Source organism: Balaenoptera physalus (assembly GCF_965194825.1).
Source record: "Balaenoptera physalus genome assembly, chromosome: X".
Lineage (NCBI taxonomy): Eukaryota > Metazoa > Chordata > Mammalia > Artiodactyla > Balaenopteridae > Balaenoptera > Balaenoptera physalus.
In genome coordinates, this window is record NC_138903.1 from 48,118,555 (window position 1) to 48,138,894 (window position 20,340).

The 20,340-nt window shown below is 38.2% G+C and overlaps 1 protein-coding gene across 6 annotated transcripts in view; it reads right to left on the reverse strand.

Annotated features, from left to right (window-relative positions):
- Positions 1-20,340, reverse strand: part of PFKFB1 (6-phosphofructo-2-kinase/fructose-2,6-biphosphatase 1) — a 68,218-nt gene that overhangs the window by 32,910 nt on the left and 14,968 nt on the right. For all 6 annotated transcript variants that reach the window (XR_014258453.1, XR_014258454.1, XM_082445187.1 and 3 more), the window contains one exon: positions 1,869-1,994. Coding sequence is in view for 4 of the 6 variants with exons in the window: in XM_082445184.1 (XP_082301310.1) it covers positions 1,869-1,994 (126 nt within the window). In the remaining 2 variants the exon portion in view is untranslated. Of the gene's footprint in view, positions 1-1,868; positions 1,995-20,340 lie in introns of those variants that run through there.

The window sequence follows — 20,340 nt, forward strand, 5'->3', positions numbered from 1 at the left end:
CTGTGGAATGATGATAATACTAGTCCTTCCTACATGGGTGTTTTAGAACTTAAGAATAGAGTCTGTCATACAGAGTGAAGTAAGTCAGAAAGAGAAAAACAAATACCGTATGCTAACACATATATATGGAATCTAAAAAACAAACAAAGAAAGATTCTGAAGAACCTAGGGGCAGGACAGGAATAAAGACGCAGACGTACAGAATGGACTTGAGGACACGGGGAGGGGGAAGGGTAAGCTGGGACGAAGTGAGAGAGTGGCATTGACATATATACACTACCAAATATAAAATAGATAGCTAGTGGGAAGCCGCCGCATAGCACAGGGGGATCAGCTCTGTGCTTTGTGACCACCTAGAGGGGTGGAATAGGGAGGGTGGGAAGGAGATGCAAGAGGGAGGGGATATGGGGATATATGTATACTTATAGCTGATTCACTTTGTTTTACAGCAGAAACTAACACAACATTGTAAAGCAATTATACTCCAATAAAGTTAAAAAAAAATAGATGTGAGTTCTTTGAGGGCAGGGATCCAACATCCAACAAGGGCCTTGGCACAACTGTGTGCTCAACAAATAATTACTGACTGAGTGAGTAAGTGATTGCCCAAGAAGAACTGTTTTCCACACTGCGGAGCAGTGCTCCATTCCACAAGAGAGAGGGGCTAAGCACCTGTGTACCAGTGTACCAGTAAAGGAGGAACACAGTCCCAGTAAAAATTTTCAGCTAAGTTGATATACGTTAAAAGCATCAATATAGTCATTGGGGGATAAATAAGAACTTTTGGTAGACTTTCTTACATTTACTGATTTTATTCTGAATTACATATGATGCAGGGGGCACCCTAACTTTTAGAGTTTAGAGACTCTAAATGTCTTAATTTGGTCCTATTAAGCAATAGAAATTAATATGATTTAGTCCCCTACCCCAGAGCAGCTCCTGGGGAGAGAGACCCAGACACACAACACACTACAACAACACACTACGTAACTAAGGTTGGCATAGAGGGGTCTGTAGGAAGCATTGGTGTGGGAGCCCAGAGAAACACAGTCCTCCTACGGGGAACAGAGGAATCAAATAGGAATGGGGATACAGGGTGGGGGATAGAGAAATCAAATGGAGAATAGAAAAGAATGATTGCTGAATAAGAGGTAGTAAGCAGAAAAGAGATCACATTGGGGAGAAAGGAAAGCTGGACGTAGGGAGTGAGGGAGGAGGCTGACAGGCAGGGAAGGAGACCCCTCTGGAGGCGGAAAGAGGCAGGATCACTTCCGGCTGGGGAGGGGGAGCAGACAGGCTCAGACCTAAGGAGAGGCTTGGAGAGAGCGGACGCCTTCTGGACAGGAGAGGTGAGCTAAAGTGCCCTGCTTTACTGAAGACCTTGTGGGGGACTCCAGGCTGGGGCCTTGACGTGCTTGACTCCACACACCCCTCAAGTTTAAAGAAAACCTTAACGTTGTCAAGAAATGGTAATGCTAATAAGAATCGTATTATTGGTGTAGAAGTAATAATAAAGGTAATAAAAGTAGTATGTTACTCATAGGGTTTTTTTGAAGTCTTACAAAAATAGAGCTCCTTGAAAACAGATATTTAATCTTTCTAGTTTTCTTATGCTTAGCACCTATCACCGTATTGGGCACAGATTACGTACTTAAGAAATTGTAAAAATTTATGAGGTTAGTGGTGTTGGTGGTGGTGGTGGTGGTGGTGATGGTGGTGCTAGTAGTAGTAGTAGTAAACCAGCAGCAGCAGCAGTAATAGTATTAGTCCTAATACTGGTAATAATGGTTTGAGACATTCCTGTACTCGTGGTTTTGCCCTTTATTGGCCTATAGAGGGCTGTAGAACAAAGGGTTTCAGGGACATACCTTTAGTTGGTGTTCCTATCCAGTTGAGATATCGTGTGAGCTTCGTGGAGATGTAGGTCTTTCCTCGAGCTGGTAAACCCACCATTATCACCATCGTGGGGGAATTTGTAAACTGGGGTATGGATGCTGGAAGACAAACAGAGCCTCAAATCTTATCCCCAGGTTCACATGATATTCTGGTATCAACTCAGAGATGTAGAATTGGAATGAGCATCTCGCCCACCATTATAACAAGGAAAAAAAAAACTGGAAAATTGCAAATTGTCCTCTCTTGAATTCATGAGCAAACTGAGATTGCAGTGCAAAAAGCTAACCCAAAATCTGTAGACACAGGCATCTACAGGGAGCAACAGGGCCCAGGTACTTGCTTATCTTTTGCAGACACTACTGAATAATATGTAAAGTCATAAGAAGATACAGCTAAAATTTGTTAATGAATTGCTAAAAGTTGGTTGTGTGTTAGTGTGAGATTGTGAAACCCCTGTGGGCTGCAGACATAGGTGGTTTTGAATCCTCTTGCAGACTTTCCCCCTAGGAACTCCACCAGGTGCTGGCAGGGAAGAATGAGAAGAACCCACAGAAAGATATCCTATAGCTCTGGTTTGGGGAGGGAAATAGAACAGCATCCATTGCTGAAATTGTGCCCAAAGCATTCTGCCTTCATACACTGCGGAACAAAGGCCTTAACCTTCACAGGGAAAGGCAATAAAACTGTAGTCTGAGCGCACTGGTGGAAATTCACTGCAGCTAGCAGAGAGGAATACCCAACGCCACTAAAGCTCTGCCCAGACCAATCTACTCTATCTCCCCTAGGGAAAACAAGCTTTGCTCTGCAGAAGGAATGGCAATAGGAACTGAGGGCACAGGTGGAAACTCACCACAGGTGAAGGAGAAAATTTGAAAAAATGCTCTAACCCAGGAGGGATAGGAATATGTGCTAGGCCCACAGTTATATTTAGAGGAGGGGCAGGAACATTTGGGAAAGTCACACCTCTATGACTCAGGATAAGCCTACCTAAGACTGAGCCTTAATCAAAATAACATAGTATGTCCCTAGTCCCCTATTCTCCACTACAAGGCTAAAATAAATCAAGTAAAATAATAGCAGACTTTATTTTTAAAGAATGCAAGAGGTAAGTTGCCTCCAGAGAGCAGCACAAAGGGAAGAATCAAGGAAAGAAAAAAACATAGTCTGAAGAGACAAAAAAATCATCGGGACAAGACTCAGTTATGACACGTGTTGGAATTTCCGACAGGCAATTTAAAATAGCTGCGATTAATATGTTAAATACTTTTCTATATTGGAAAAGTTAGACAACATGCAAGATCAGATAAGATAGCAGCAGGGGATAAAATGTATAAGAAAGAATCATATGTAAATACAAGAGAAAACACATATTAACAGATCTGAAGAATGCCTTCAGTGTGCTTATTAGTGAACTAGACACAGCTGAGGAATAAGTGAAATTGAAGCTAGAACAATAGAAAGTACATAAACTGAAATGCAGAGAAAAAACAAAGGGTAAAAAAAGAAAACAGAACAAAACATCCAAGAGCTTTGGGACACTATCAAGTTAGAATACTAGAAGGAGAAGAGAGAGAGAATGGAGAAAAAAATATTTGAAGAAATAATTGCTGAAAATTTTCAAAATTAACAATTGATATAAACCCCGGATCCAAGTACCTTAGAGAACACAAAGCAGGGTAAGTAAAAATTTTAAAAGAGCCACACCACACCCAGACATATCAAATTCAAACTGCAGAAAATCAGGCAAAATAAAATATTGAAGGCAGTCAGGGAAAAAGGGTGGAGGGAACACCTTACTTACAGAGGAACAAGAAGAATTACATGAGACTTCGTATCAGAGTCAATAAGCCAAAAATAGTGGAATGAAACCTTTAAAATATTAAAAGTAAAAACCCTGCCAATCCAATTCTAAATTCAGCAAAAATGTCCTTCAAAAATAAAGACAAAATAGAGACTTTTTTTCAAACAAAAATGGGAAATTCATCATCAGCAGACGTGTCTTATAAGAAATATTAAAGGACATTATTTAGGCAGAAGGGATATGATATAGGTCAGAAATTGGATCTACATAATTAAAGTAAGAGCATTGGAAAAGGAATACTTGAAGGCAAAATATATCTTTTTATTTTCCATATTTTTAATTGTTCTAAAAATAACTGACTGATGTGGAGAAAAGGGAACCCTCGTGTGCTGTTGGTGGGATTGTAAACTGGTTCAGCCACTATGGAAACAGTGAGGGTTTCCTCAAAAACTTAAAACTAGAACTACCATATGATCCAGCAATTCCACTTTTTGGTATTTATCTGAAGAAAACAAAAAACACTAATCACAAAAGATATATGTACCCCCCTGTTCATTGCAGCATTATTTAAAATAGCCAAGATATGGAAGCAGTCTAAGTGTCCATCAATAGATGAATGGATAAAGAAGGTCTGTCATATATATATATATATATATATATATATATATATATATATATATATATATATACACACATATATATATAATTTATGTTATATGTATACACACACAATGGAATATTATTCAGCCATAAAAAATGAAATCTTGACCTTTGCGACCACATGGATGGATCTACAAGGTATTATGTGAAGTGAAATAAGTCAGACAGAGAAAGACAAATACCATATGATCTCACTTATATGCAAAATCCAAAAAATAAAAAAGCAAACAAAACAAAATGAAAACAGACCCATAGATGCAGAGAACAAATGGATGGTTGTCAGAGGGGAGGTGGGGGGTGAATAGGTAAAGAGGATTGAGAGGTACAAACCTCTAGTTATAAAATAAATAAGCCACAGGGATGTAATATGCAGCATAAGGAATATGGTTGATAATATTGTAATAATAATAATTTTGTATGGGGACAGATGGTTACTAGACTTATCATGGTGATCATTTCATAATATATGCAAATGTTAAGTCATTATGTGGTAAACCTGAAACATAATATTGTATGTCAACTATATTTCCAATTAAAACAACCTGACTGTTTAAAGCAATAATAGTAACAGTGTATTGGGTATTTATAGCAAATGTAAAAATTAAATGATTACAATAGTGACACAAGGGAAGGGAGTAAGATTGGGAATATTCTATTGTAAGGTACTTGGACTACATGCAAAACAATATAATGTTATTTGAAGATGAACCCAACTATTTTAAACTGTACATTGTAAACCCTAAGGAACCACTAAATTTTTTTTAAAAAAGATATATAAATGATAAGTAAATAGAGGAGATAAAATGGGATCATAAAAATACTCAAATAAAATAAGAAATGTCGAAAGAGAGAGAGAGAGAACAAACAAAGAACAAATGCAATGAATAGAAAAACAGCAAGATGGTAGATTTTAATCCAACTGTATTAATAAACACTTTGAATGTGAATTTTCTAAACACACCAGTTAAAAGACAGAGATTGTCAGAGTGGACAAAAAAGCAAGAATCAACTAGAAGCCATCTACAAAACACATGCAGCTGGGTCCAGTTCTGGGACCTTCTTTTATCTCTCACTAACTAACTCGAATATAAAACCTTGATAGAATTCATGGACACCTATTTGAAAACTGAAAAGTAAATATAGGCAGATGGATTGGGAAAAAATTAGAGTTTGAAATACCACCTAAACAGTTATGAGTTCAACATTATTTTTTTCCCTCTAGCATCCTAAGCCTGAATTGGACATGATATGAAACCCAGAGGTGAGCATTGTTTAACAGACAGAGTGCAATACAGGAGAAGCCTTGATGTTATGGCCTAAGGAGTGGAAAAGAGAACTCCTAAATGTGAGAATGTGAGAATGTGAGAAATTCCTCAGGTTTTTATTTACTCTACTTCTGTTTTGGTCCCACAGTGGGAGTAGTGACAGCAAAAGTAGTCCAGAAGCAAGAGTGGTCCATAAAGGGAACTTCCAGGAATCAAAAATCTCAGGGATAAGGTCCTTTCTCTAGGTGGAGCCATGTCATCAAGGGGACAAAACTAAACTTCATACTAATTTTTCCTCTCTCTCTCCTGCAACTTGTTTCTGGAAGTGATACTAACAAGAAAGTGGCTGGTTTCTGAACAGAGGACAGAAAATGGGAGCATAGAGAAATGGAAAGTACTGAAAAACTATGGGAGAGGGAGCAGTTTAGAAAAGAAATTGCAAAAAGTGGTTTTGAACCGCTGGGTTCACGTTTGATCTGTGAGTGCTTTGATGTGACCCTAATTAGCCTACCAAAGATTTGTAAAGTGAATCATCCCAAGTCCCACACTGACCACTATGTGGTGCACACACCGTACTGGTCTAAATAGTACTATGAAAGTTTCAAAAACTTAACTGATGTTGGAACCCCAATACACAGAAGGGTAAAACAAAAATATCAACCTCCATAGGATAAAAACAATACTCTTGTTCTCAAATGATATTAACAATGTCCACAATACAAACTAAAATCAATCAAGATACAAATAACTATGAAATCTCAACTCACATGAAAAAAGACCATCAAAAGACATGAATGATGAGATGACACAGACGATGGAATTGTCTAAAATTATCTATTATAAAAATTCTTGAATGAGAGAGCAGATCAAGATGGCAGAGCAGTAGAATATGAATCTCACCTCCTCCCACAAATACATCAAAAATACACCTTCATGTGGAATGATTCTCACAGAATATCTACTGAACGCTGGCAGACTCAGACCTCAGACTCCTGAAAGGGCAAGAAAATCTCCATGTAACAGGGTAGGACAAAAGAAAAAAGAAAAAAAGAAAGAGGGAAAGAAATTGGGGCAGGACCTGCACACCTGGGAGGGAGCTGTGAAAGAGGAAAAGGTCCCACACCCTGGAAAGTCCCCTCACCTGCAGGGAGATCAGCCAGGACAGGGGGAGAGCTTCAGAGCCTTGGAGGAGAGTGCAGCAGCTAGTTTGCAGCAGCCAGAACAGAGAGAAACCTGCACAGATGGTATCGGAGCTACCTTGTCACATTATTCCAGGGTGCAGAGACAACAGAGGGAACACTGCCCATTGGGAACCCAAAGAGGTATGAGCCAGGCAGAATTGGATGGTTCAACTGCAGGTATTCATTGACCTGCATTCACTAGTGCCTTCAACTACCCTCTAAGATATTTTCCATGATACCTTTCCTTTTCATGAAATGGGCCAGAAAAGGTATGCTGTGGAGAACCAAAAGAAGTGGTGAAGAGCAAGGGGTGTCACTGAACCTGGTAATGAGAACTCAGTGAACTGCTGGTCTATTCCTGTCCCTCCAGAAAGCTGTACCTTAGAATTGCGTGAAACCACCTGTTCATACTTCAGGGTTCCTCCATAAAAGAAGATTGGTTACGGGGGTTGGAGACAAGATGGTGGAGTAGAAGGACTTGAGCTCACCACCTCTCACAGAAACACCAAAATCACCACTAACTGCTGAACAACCATTAAAAAAAAAGATAGGAACCTACCAAAAAAGATATTCTACATCCAAAGACAAAGAAGAAGCAACAAAAAGATGGTAGGAGAGGCACATTCGCAATTCAGTCAAATCCCATATCCACCAGGTGGGTGACCCACAAACTGGAAAATAATTATATTGCAGAGGTTCTCCCACAGGAGTGAGAGTTCTGAGCCCTGCATAAAGCTTACAAGTCTGGGGGTCTGGCATTAGGAGGAGGAGCCCCCAGAACATTTGGCTGTGAAGGCCAGTGGGGCTTGATCACAAGAACTCCACAGGACTGGTGGAAACAGAAACTCTACTCTTAGAGGGTGCACACAAGTTCTCATGTGCCCCAGGACCCAGGGAAAAGCAGTGACTTCAGAGGGGAGCCTGGTTCAGACCTACATGCTGGTCTTTGAAGGTCTCCTGGGGAGTCAGGGGGTGGCTGAGGCTCACTGTGGGAACAAGGACAGTGGAGGCAGAGACTCTGGGGAGTATTCATTGGCATGAGCTCTCCTGGAAGCTGCCATTTTCGCAGCAAGACCTGGCTCTACCCAACATCCTGTAGGCTACAGAGCTGGGAGGCCTCAGGCCAAACAACCAACAGGGCAGTAACACAGCTCCACCCATCAGCAGACAGGCCGCCTAAAGTCTTCCTGAGCCCACAGCCACCTCTAAACACACCACTTGCCACAGCCCTGCCCACCTGAGGGACAAGATCCAGCTCCAACCAACAGTGGTCAGGCACTAGTCCCTCCCACCAGGAAGCCTGCACAAGCCTCTAGACAAGCCTCACCCAGCAGGAGGCAGACACCAGAAGCAAAAGAAATGACAATCCTTCAGCCTGCAGAACAGAGATCACAAACACAGAAAGTTAGACAAAATGAGACAGCAGAGGAATATGTTCCTGACGAAAGAACAAGATAAAACCCCAGAAGAACAACTAAGTGAAGTGGAGATAGGCAAAATACCCAAACAAGAATTCAGAGTAATAATACTAAAGATAATCCAAGATGTTGGAAAAAGAATGGAGGCACAGACTGAGAAGTAGAAGAAATGTTTAACAGAGAGCTAGAAGATATAAAGAACAAACAGAGTTGAACAATACAATAACTGAAATAAAAAATTCACTAGAAGGAATCAATAGCAGAATAAATGAGGCAGAAGAACAGATAAGTGAGCTGGAAGACAGAATGGTGGAAATCATTGCTGTGGAACAGAATAAAGAAAAAAGCATGAAAAGAAATGAGGACAGTCACAGAAACCTCTGGGATAACATTAAATGCACAACATTCACATTATAAGAGTCCCAGAAGGAGAAGAGAGAGAAAGGCCTGGGAAAATATTGGAAGAGATAATAGCTGAAAACTTCCCTAACATGGGAAAGGAAACAGTCACCGAAGTCCAGGAAGCACAGAGTCCCATACAGGATAAATCCAAGGAAGAACACACCAAGACACATATTAATTAAACTGACAAAAATTAAAGACAATGAAAAAACATTAAAAGCAACAAATAATATGCAAGGGAATCTCCATAAACTTATCAGCTGATTTTTCAGCAGAAATCATGCAGGCCAGAAAGGAGTGGCAGGATATATTTAAAGTGATAAAAGGGAAAAACCTACAACCAAGTATATTCTACCCAGCAAGGCTCTCATTCAGATTCATCAGAGAAATCAAAAGTGTAAAGCAAAAGCAAAGAGAATTCAACACAACCAAACCAAGCTTTAACACAAATGCTAAATGAAATTCTCTAGGTGGAAAAGAAAAGGCCACAACTAGAAACAAGAAAATTACAAATGGAAAAGCTCAACAGTAAAGGCAAACATACAGTAAAAGTAGGAAATCATCTGCACACAAATGATATCAAAACCAGAAATTGTGAGGAGACTACAAATGCATTGGAAATGCATTTGAAATTAATAAGAGACCAGCAACTTAAAACAATCTTGTATATAGTATATATAGAGACTGCTATATCAAAACCTCATGATAACCACAAAACAAAAGTCTACAATAGATACATACACAAAAAAGAAAAAGGAATACAAACACAACACTAAGGATAATTATCAAACCAGAGAGAAGAGAACAAAAGAGGAAGGGAAGAAAAACACTAATAAAACAAATCCAAAACAATTAACAAAGTGGCAATAAGAATGTACATATTGATAATTACCTTGAATTTAAACAGATTAAATGCTCCAACCAAAAGACATAGACTGGCTGAATGGATACCAAAAAAACAGACCCCTATATATGCTGTCTACAAGAGACCCACTTCAGATCTGGGGGGACACACAGACTGAAGGTGAGAGGATGGAAAAAGATATTCCATGCAAATGGAAATCAAAATAAAGCTGGAGTAGCAATACTCATACCAGACAAAATAGACTTTAAAATAAAGACTCTTACAAGAGACAAAGAAGGAAACTACATAATGATCAAGGGATCAATCCAAGAAGACGATATAACAATTGTAAATATATATGCACCCAAAATAGGAGTACCTCAATTTATAAGGCAAATACTAACAGCCATAAAAGGAGAAATTGAAAGTAACACAATAATAGTGGGGGAATTTAACACCCCACTTTCATCAATGGACAGATCATCCAGACAGAAAATCAATAAGGAAACAGAGGTCTTAAATGACACATTAGACCAGATGGGCTTAATTGATATTTATAGAGCATTCCACCCACAAGCAGCAGAATACACATTCTTTTCAAGTGCACATGGAATATTCTCCAGGATTGATCACATGCTGGGCCACAAAGCAAACCTTGGTAAATTTAAGAAAATTGAAATCATATCAAGCAACTTTTCCGACACAACTCTATGAGATTAGAAATTAACTACAATTTAAAAAAAAAGCTGTAAAAAACACAAACACATGGAGGTTAAACAATATGTTACTAAACAACCGATGGATCACTGAAGAAATTGAAGAGGAAATCAATAAATACCTAGAGACAAATCAAAATGAAATCAAGAAGATCCGAAACCTATGGGACACAGCAAAAGCAGTTCTAAAAGGGAAGTTTACGGCAATACAATCTTCCCTCAGGAAACATGAAAAATCTCAAATAAACAATGTAATCTTATACTTAAAGCAACTAGATAAAGAAGAACAAACAAAACCCATAGTCAGTAGGAGAAAAGAAATCATAAAGATCAGAGTAGAAATAAATGACATAGGGACAAAAAAAACAATAGAAAAAGTCAATGAAACTAAAAGCTGCTTCTTTGAAAAGATAAACAAAGTGATAAACATTTAGCCAGACTCAAGAAAAGCAGAGAGAGGGCTCAAATCAATAAAATTAGAAATGAAAAAGGAGAAGGTACAACTGACACCACAGAAATGCAAAGGATCATAAGAGACTACTACTAGCAACTATATGCCAGTAAAATGGACAACCCGGAAGAAATGGACAAATTCTTAGAAAGGTACAATCTCCCAAGACTGAACCAGGAAGAAATAGAAAATATGAACAGAGCAATCACAAGTAATGAAATTGAAACTGTGATTTAAAAACTCCCAACAAACAAAAGCCCAGGACCAGATGGCTTCACAGGCGAATTCTATCAAACATTTAGAGAAGAATTAATACCTATCCTTCTGAAACTATTCCAAAAAATTGCAGAAGAAAGAACACTCCCAAACTCATTCTATGAGGCCACCATCACTCTGATAATAAAACCAGACAAAAATACCACAGGAAAGAAAATTACAGGCCAATGTCACTGATGAACACTGACACAAAAATTCTCAACAAAATACTAGCAAACCAAATCCAACAACACATTAAAAGGATCATACACCATGATCGAGTGAGATTTATCCAAGGGATGTAAGGATTTTTCAATATCTGCAAATCAATCAGTGCGATACATGACATCAGCAAATTGAAGAATAAAAACCATATGATCACCACAATAGATGCAAAAAAAGCTTTTGACAAAATTCAACAACAATTTATGATAAAAATTCTCCAGAAATTGGGCATAGAGGGAACCTACCTCAACATAATATAGGCCATATATGACAAACTTTCAGCTAACATCATACTCAACAGTGAAAAGCTGAAAGCATTTCCTTTAAGATCAGGAACAAGACAAGGATGTCCACTCTCACCACTTTTATTCAACATAGTTTTGGAAGTCCTAGCCATGGCTATCAGAGAAGAAAAAGAAATAAAAGGAATCCAAATCGGACAAGAAGTAAAACTGTCACTGTTTGCAGACTTGATACTATACATAGAAAATCCTAAAGATGCTACCTGAAAACTACTAGAGCTCATTAATGAATTCAGTAAAGTTGCAGGATATGAAATAAATATACAAAAAGCTGTTGCGTTTCTGTACACTAACAGCAAAAGATCAGAAAGAGAAATTGAGGAAACAATCCCATTTACCATTGCATCAAAAATAATAAAATACTTAGGAATAAACCTACCTAAAGAGGAAAAATACCTGTACTCTGAAAATATGGAGAGTAAAAGGAGCTAGATTGACTAAAATAATTGCAAGATAAGAACAATTTTGGAGGAAACTTCCTACTTGATTTTAAGATTTATTATAAAGGTACAGTGTAGTATGGGCAAAGGATAGACATATAGATCAAAAGAATGGAATAGAGAAACCAGAAATAGATCCACTCAAATACAGTTAAGTTTTTTTTCCATGCAGAAGCTTTTTAGTTTTATGTAGTCCCACTTGTCTATTTTTGCTTTTGTTGCTAGTGCTTTTTGTGTCATATCCAAGAAATCACTGCCTAGATTAATGTCATGAAGCTTTCTCCTTAAGTTTTCTTCTAAGAGTTGTACAGTTTCAGGTCTTATATTTAAATATTTAATGAATTTTGACTTGATTTTTGTGTATGTTGTAAGATAAGGGTCCAATTTTATTATTTTCCATGTGGATATCCAGTTTCCCCACTACCATTTGTTTAAGAGACTATCCTTGAAATCAGGATCATCAAGAAATTATCTGCACTACCATGTTCATTGAAGCATTATTCACAATAGCCAAGATATAGAAATAACCTAAATATCCATCAACTGGTGAATGCATTAAGAAAATATGGTATATACATATAATTGAATATTATTCATCCTTAAAAAATAAGGAAATCCTGTCATATGTGACAACATGGATGAACCTGGAGTACATTAGGTTAAGTGAAATAAGCCAGTTCCAGAAGTTCAAATACTGCATGATTACACTTATATGAGATATCTAAAAGAGTCAAACTCAAAAGCAGAGAGTAGAATAGTTGTTGCCAGGAAATCAGGAGTTGCTATTCAATGGGTATAGAGTTTGAGTCATACAAGGTGAATAGTTCTAGAGATCTACTGTAATAGTACCTATAATTAATAATACTTTATTATGCACTTAAAACATTGTTAAGAGGTTAGATCTCATGTTGTGTTCTTGCCACAATATAAGAAAGCAACTACCAATTGTCTAATTTTTATGTAATATCAAAGAAAAGTACAATTATCTAAAAATAAAGGCTATTAGCATATTGCTGTTTTCCCAAGCTATGGTATAGGAGGACAAATTTTCTTCATATATTTCAACCAAGATAACACATTGCAACAGATTGAATGCAGAAGGTATGAAAATACATCTATCTTCTATTAAGCCAGACATAAAAGAGATTTGCAAATTCATAAAACAATTTTTCTTTACCTTCTTTGAGGGGAAATAAAGTTATTTTTATGAAAAATGTGCTATTTATGTTATCATGTAGTAGGTTTATTATTTTCATGTTTAAGTGGGTTAATAAATATATATTATAAAGAAAAAAGAATATACCATGAAATCATTAAATTAAAAAAAGCAAGAGTAGCTGTTACTATTCAGTTAATTAGACTTCAGTGCACAGAAAATTACTACATACAAAAGGGAATTACATAATGATAAAAGATCAATCCCTTAGGAATAGATAATAATCCAAAGTGTATGCATACCAGACAACAGAGCCTCAAAATAAATGAAGCAAAAACTAAAAGGAGAAATAGACAAATGCACAAGTATATCTGAGGACTCCAACATACACTCTCAGGAATTAATAGGATCATTAGACAGAAAATCAGCAACAGTATAGAAGAATTAAACAGCACAATAAATCAGCAGTATCTAATTGACATTTATAAAGCACTACACCCAGAAACAACAGAATAAATATTTTGTTCTAGTGCTCATGGTACATTTCCATGTCCTGGGCCATTAAACAATACAGTAAATCAAAAGTGATTGACATTAAACATAGTGTATTCTCTGATCCTAATTGAATCAGAGTAAAAATCAACAGAAGAAGGAAGACAGCAAAGTCTCTAAACACTTGGAAATTAAAGAACATACTTCTAAATAATCCATGACTGAAAAAAGAAGTCTCAAAAGAAATTTTGAAAATACACATAGAACTGATTTAAAGTTAAAAAGCAACTTCTCAAAATATGAGGGGTGCAGCTAAAGCAGTACTGATAGGGGCATTTATAGCACTACAGTCCTTACATTGGAAAAAGGAAAAGTCTCAAATCAGTAATCTAAGTTACCACTTTTAAAAAACTAGAAAAATAAGACCAAAATAAACAAAAGCAAGCAGAAGGAAAGAAATATTAGATAAGAGCAGAAATCAATGAAAACAGAAAAACAATAGAGAAAATGAATAAAATAAAAAGCTGATTCCTAAAAAAGATAAAGGAAATGGATCAACCTTTAGCAAGACTGACAAATATAAAAAGAGAGAAGACACAAATGGCCATTATCAGAAATAAAATAAGTTATATCACTACATATCCTGCAGTCATTTAAAAGCCAGTAAGGGAATACTACAAACAATTTTACTCTTATAAATTTGACTACTTAGAATATATAGACCAATTCCTTGAAAACCACAACCTCCCACAACTCAACCAAGATGAAATAGGCAATCTGAATAGTCCTATAATCATTAAAGTAATTGAATTAAAATTAAAATCTCCAGAAATAGAAATCTCTAGGCTCAGATGTATTCATGTGAGAAATCTACCACCCATTTAAAGAAGAATTAACACAAATTTTACACAATAACTTCAAGAAAACAAAAAGAGAAGGGAGGATTCCCAGCTAATTTTATGAGGTCAGAATTACCCTGATACCAAAACAATACGAATAGAGTATCCAAAAAACCCCTATAGGTCAATGTCTCTCATGAACTTAAATATAAAAATCATCAAGAAAATGTTGGCAAATAGAATCCAACATTGCATAAAAAGAATTATATGCAATGACTAAGTGGCATTCAGTGCAAGTATGTAAGGCTAGATGAACATTCAAAAAAATCAATTAATGCAACCCACAATATTGATAAGCTAAAGAAGAAAAATATGTCAATGCATGTAGAAAAAACACTTCATATATTAAACACTAATTAGTGATAAAAATTATTGGCAAGTTAGGAATAGAAATGAATTACTTAAACTTGATAAGCAATCTTTACAACAAAAACCTATTGTCATTATTACCCTTAAAAGTGAAAGACTTGGACTTCCCGGGTGGCACAGTGGTTAAGAATCCACCTGCCAATTCAGGGGACATGGGTTCGATCCCTGGTCTGGGAAGATCCCACATGCCACGGAGTAACTAAGCCCGTGTGTCACAACTACTGAGCCTGCACTCTAGAGCCCACAAGCCACAACTACTGAAGCCCGTGTGCAGAGCCTGTGCTCCACAAGAAGAAAAGCCACTGAAATGAGAAGTCCATGCACCACAACGAAGAGTATACCCTGCTCTCTGCAACTAGAGAAAGCCTGCATGCAGTAATGAAGACCCAATGCAGCCAAAAATAAATAAAATAAAATAAATAAATTTTAAAAAAGTAAAAGACAATACTTTCCCCCTAAGATCAGAACCAATGTAAAGATGTTCACTCTCTCTACTCTTTTGACATAGTACTGGAAGTGTTAACCACTGCAATAAGGCAGTAAAAGGAAATAAAAGGCATACGGTTTAGAAAAGAATAAATAAAATATTTCCTATTTGTAGATGTCATGATTATCTATATAGAAATTCCCCAAAAGTATAAAAATTCTTAGAACTAACAAGTGAGTTCGGCAAGGATGAAGGAACAAGATCAACACAAAAAAATCAATTGTGAGACTTTTACTTCCATCATTAGGAGTTCTGAGAACCCACTCCTCAGTGAAAAAAGCAAAACTGTCAAATATTATTTAAAAAAATAACCTTTTAAAGTCTCTGAAAATTATCTTAATGGGATACAGCACATGAAGCATTTATTCAAAAAAATCAACCAAAATTCAGTAAGAACAGTGAGAATCTGTGGCATTTTTGCCATGATCCTCACTCCTGCTCCCCAAGTTTAGTTTAATGGAACCTCCACTCCAGGTGTGTGTGTGACCAAAAAGATGGGGCTCCCTTCCCCCTCAGAGAGTTCACCCAATCAAATGATATGGTACCTCAGTGGGAGGGGCAGATAGTCAGCACCTCACATCCCTTCCAGCTCCAAGTTGCAGTAGCAAATGTAGCTCAGAGGTTGGAGATGCCCTTCCCCCATCCAGTCCCTACTCAGAGGATGAAGGTTATACCCCAGGTGCAGTAGGCTGAGAATACTGAGTTCCTGATCACCCTTACTCCAACTTGCTCAGAGGCCAGAAGTACTACACCAAGATAGGCAAACAGAGAAGACCAGAGGCCACTGCCCCACCCAGCACCCACAGCAGTGGATCAGAAGGTTTGCCCATGGAGAGAAGCAATCCATAAGACAAGAGCCTAAGGGTGCTCTTGAAAACAATAGGTCCACTTAATTAAGAGCAACAAGCTAAACCATAGACCAGCTAGTTCACCAGAGAGAACCAGAGAAAGAACCAATTAAGAAGAGCCCTCCTTGGGTCAGAGCTAACCTCAAAGACAACTTTTGCCAGAGTTTAATTAGATAACACTGCTGAGCAATGTACGCCTTGGGACAATATAAAAAATAATAGCAATCAGCTAATAATTAGTGGATCCCAGAGTGTAATACCAGATGAGACTGACAGCTTAGTAATCAGGGAAAGAGATAGTCAAAGTGAGCCCAAAGTCTATGCCCTCCAAGAAGTAACACCAAAGGCTTCACACTGCAGAGAAATAGAATTCACTAAAATAGCCTAACCAAGTCACAAAGCAAAGAGTTATATTAGAGTAAGGAAATGACATAAGAAGTTAATTCAAACCCATAGAAAAAATGAACAGAATCAGACAGTAAATATAAAAAAAAACTTTATAAATATATATGTGCTCTCCTTAATTTTCTCAGCTTCTTTAAAACATAAAATTATATAAAATAACAATTATAAAAATATATTGTTAGGGGCTTCCCTGGTGGTGCAGTGGGTGAGAATCTGCCTGTCAAGGCAGGGGACATGGGTTTGAGCCCTAGTCTGGGAAGATCCCACATGCCACAGAGCAGCTGGGCCCGTGAGCCACAACTACTGAGCCTGTGCGTCTGGAGCCTGTGCTCCGCAACAAGAGAGGCCGCGATAGTGAGAGGCCCGTGCACCGTGATGAAGAGTGGCCCCCGCTTGCCACAACTGGAGAAAGCCCTCGCACAGAAACGAAGACCCAACACAGCCAAAAATAAAAATAAATAAAATAAAGAATTACAAAAATATATTGTTGGGTTTTTAGCATGTAAAGATATGATATGTATGAAATAATAGCACAAAAAAGAAAATGGAATAGAGATACATAGTGGTAACATTTCTATATCTTATTGGAATTAAGTTAGTATAAATCTAAAGTAGATTCTAATAGTTAAGATGTATATGGAAAGCCCTAGAGCAACCACTAAGGAAATATCTCAAAAATATACAGTGAAAAAATTATTAAAGGAATTAAATATTAAACTAGATAACATTAACTTAATGCAAAAGAAAGGAGGAATAGAAGGAAAAAGACATAATCTATATAGAAAATTTAAAAGTGGCACATTTAAATCCAACTACATCAATAATAACATTAAATGTTAATGGATCAAGCAACCCAATCAAAAGGTGGAAAATGTCTAACTGGATTAAAAACAAGATCCAAATATATGATGCCTACAGAAAATACACTTTAGATTCAAAGACACAGATAGATGAAAAGTAAAAGAATGTAAAAAATATATCATGCAAAGACCAACCAGAAGAAAGTTGGAGTGGCTATACTAAGAACAGATGCTAAAAAACATTGCTAGAGATATGTAAGGACATTATATAATGACAAAAGGGTCAATCCGTAAGGAATATATTATAATTATGTCTAAGAAGAGGGCCCCACAATATGTGGAGCAAAAACTGACAATTGAAGCAAGCAATAGACAATTTGATGACAATATTTGGAGACATTAAGATGGAACTTTCAATAATGAATAGGACAACTACACAGGAGATAAACAGAGAAACAGAAGACTTGAACAACACTGTACACAAACCAGTCCTAACAGACATCTATAAAACACTCCACCTCAAAACAGTAGAATATACATTCTTCCCAAGTGCACATCAAACATTCTCTAGGATACATCATAGTCTAAGTCATAAAATAAGCTACAGTAAACGTAAAAGTATTGAAATCATATAAAGTTTGTTCTCCAGTCATAATGGAGTGAAATTAGAAATTAACATCAAAAAGAACTTTGGGAAATTCACAAGTATGTGAACCATAAGGAGGGATATTATAATTTGATCCAGAATAGAAAAGCATTAAAGAAAATCAACAAACCCCAAATTGGTTCTTTGAAAAGATTAACAAACTCAACAAACTTTTAGCTAGATTGACCAAGAAAAAAAGAGAGAAAAAACTCAAATGAATAAATTCAGGAATGGGGAGGAGCTGCAAGATGACAGAAGAGTAAGACGCGGCAATCACCTTCTTCCCACAAATATATCAGAAATACATCTACATGTGGAACAGCTCCTACAGAACACCTACTGAACGCTGGCAGAAAACCTCAGACCTCCTAAAAGGCAAGAAACCCCCCACGTACCTGGGTAGGGCAAAAGAAAAAAGAAAAAACAGAGACAAAAGAATAGGGACGGGACCTGCACCAGTAGGAGGGAGCTGTGAAGGAGGAAAGGTTTCACACACTAGGAAGCCACTTCACGGGCAGAGATTGTGGGTGGCAGAGGGGGGAAGCTTCGGAGCCATGGAGGAGAGCGCAGCCACAGGGGTGCAGAGGGCAAAGCAGAGAGATTCCTGCACAGAGGATTGGTGCCAAACAGCACTTACCAGCCCGAGAGGCTTGTCTACTCACCCGCCGGGGCGGGCGGGGGCTGGGAGCTGAGGCTCCAGCTTCGGTCAGATCCCAGGGAGAGGACTGGGGTTGGCTGCGTAAACACAGCCTGAAGGGGGCTAGTGCAGCACGGCTAGACAAAAGGGAGTCTGGGAAAAGGTCTGGAACTGCCGAAGAGGCAAGAGACATTTTCTTGCCTCTTTGTTTCCTGGTGCGCGAGGAGAGGGGATTAAGAGCGCCGCTTAAAGGAGCTCCAGAGACGGACGTGAGCCACGGCTATCAGCACAGACCACAGAGATGGGCATGAGACGCTAAGGCTGCTGCTGCAGCCACCAAGAAGCCTGTGTGCAAGCACAGGTCACTAACCACACCTCCCCTCCCGGGAGCCTGTGCAGCCTGCCACTGCCAGGGTTGCATGATCCAGGAACAACTTCCCCAGGAGAACACACAGTGTGCCTCAGGCTGTTGCAACGTCACTCTGGCCTCTGCCGCCACAGGCTCGTCCTGCACTCCGTACCCCTCCAGCCCCCTGGCCTGAGTGAGCCAGAGCCCCCTAATCACCTGCTCCTTTAACCGCATCCTGTCTGAGTGAAGAACAGAAGCCCTCAGGTGACCTACACGCAGAGGCAGGGCCAAATCCAAAGCTGAATCCCAGGAGCTGTACGAACAAAGAAGACAAAGGGAAATCTCTCCCAGCAGCCTCAGGAGAAGTGGATTAAATCTCCACAGTCAACTTGATTTACCCTGCATCTGTGGAATACGTGAATAGACAACGAATCATCCCAAATTGAGGAAGTGGACTATGGGAGCAACGATAAATATATATATTTTCCCTTTTTCTCTTTTTGTGAGTGTGTATGTGTATGCTTCTGTGTGTGATTTTGTCTGTATAGCTTTGCTTTTACCATTTGTCCTAGGGTTCTGTCTGTCCGTTTTTTTGTTTGTTTTTGTTTTTTTTTTGTTTCATTTGTTTTTTTCTAGTATAGTTTTCAGCAGTTGATATCATTGGTGGATTTGTTTTCTGGTTTGCTTGTTCTCTTCTTTATTTCTTTCTCTTCTAATTACTTAAAATTTTTTTAATAATTATTTTTTATCTTTTATTTTATCTTATTTTCTTTTATTATTTTTTTCTTTCTTTCTTTCTTTCTTTCTTTCTTTCTTTCTTTCTTTCTTTCTTTCTTTCTTTCTTTCTTTCTCCCTTTTATTTTGAGCCATGTGGATGACAAGCTATTGGTGCTCCAGCCAAGGGTCAGGGCTGTGCGTCTCAGGAGGGAAAGCCAAGTTCAGGACATTGGTCCACCAGAGACATCCCAGCTCCATGTAATATCAAATGGTGAAAATCTCCCAGAGATCTCCATCTCAATGCCAAGACCCATCTCCACTCAACGACCAGCAAGCTACAGTGCTGGACACCCCATGCCAAAAAACTAGCAAGACAGGAACACAACTCCACCCATTAGCAGAGAGGCTTCCTGAAATCATAAAGTTACAAACGCCCCAAAACACATCACCAGACGTGGACCTGCCTAGCAGAAAGACAAGATCCAGCCTCATCCACCAGAACATAGGCACTAGTCCCCTCCACCAAGAAGCCTACACAACCCACTGAACCAAACTTAGCAACTGGGGGCAGACACCAAAAACAACAGGAACTACCAACCTGCAGCCTGTGAAAAGGAGACCCCAAAAACAGTAAGTTAAGCAAAATGAGAAGACATGGAAATACACAGCAGATGAAGGA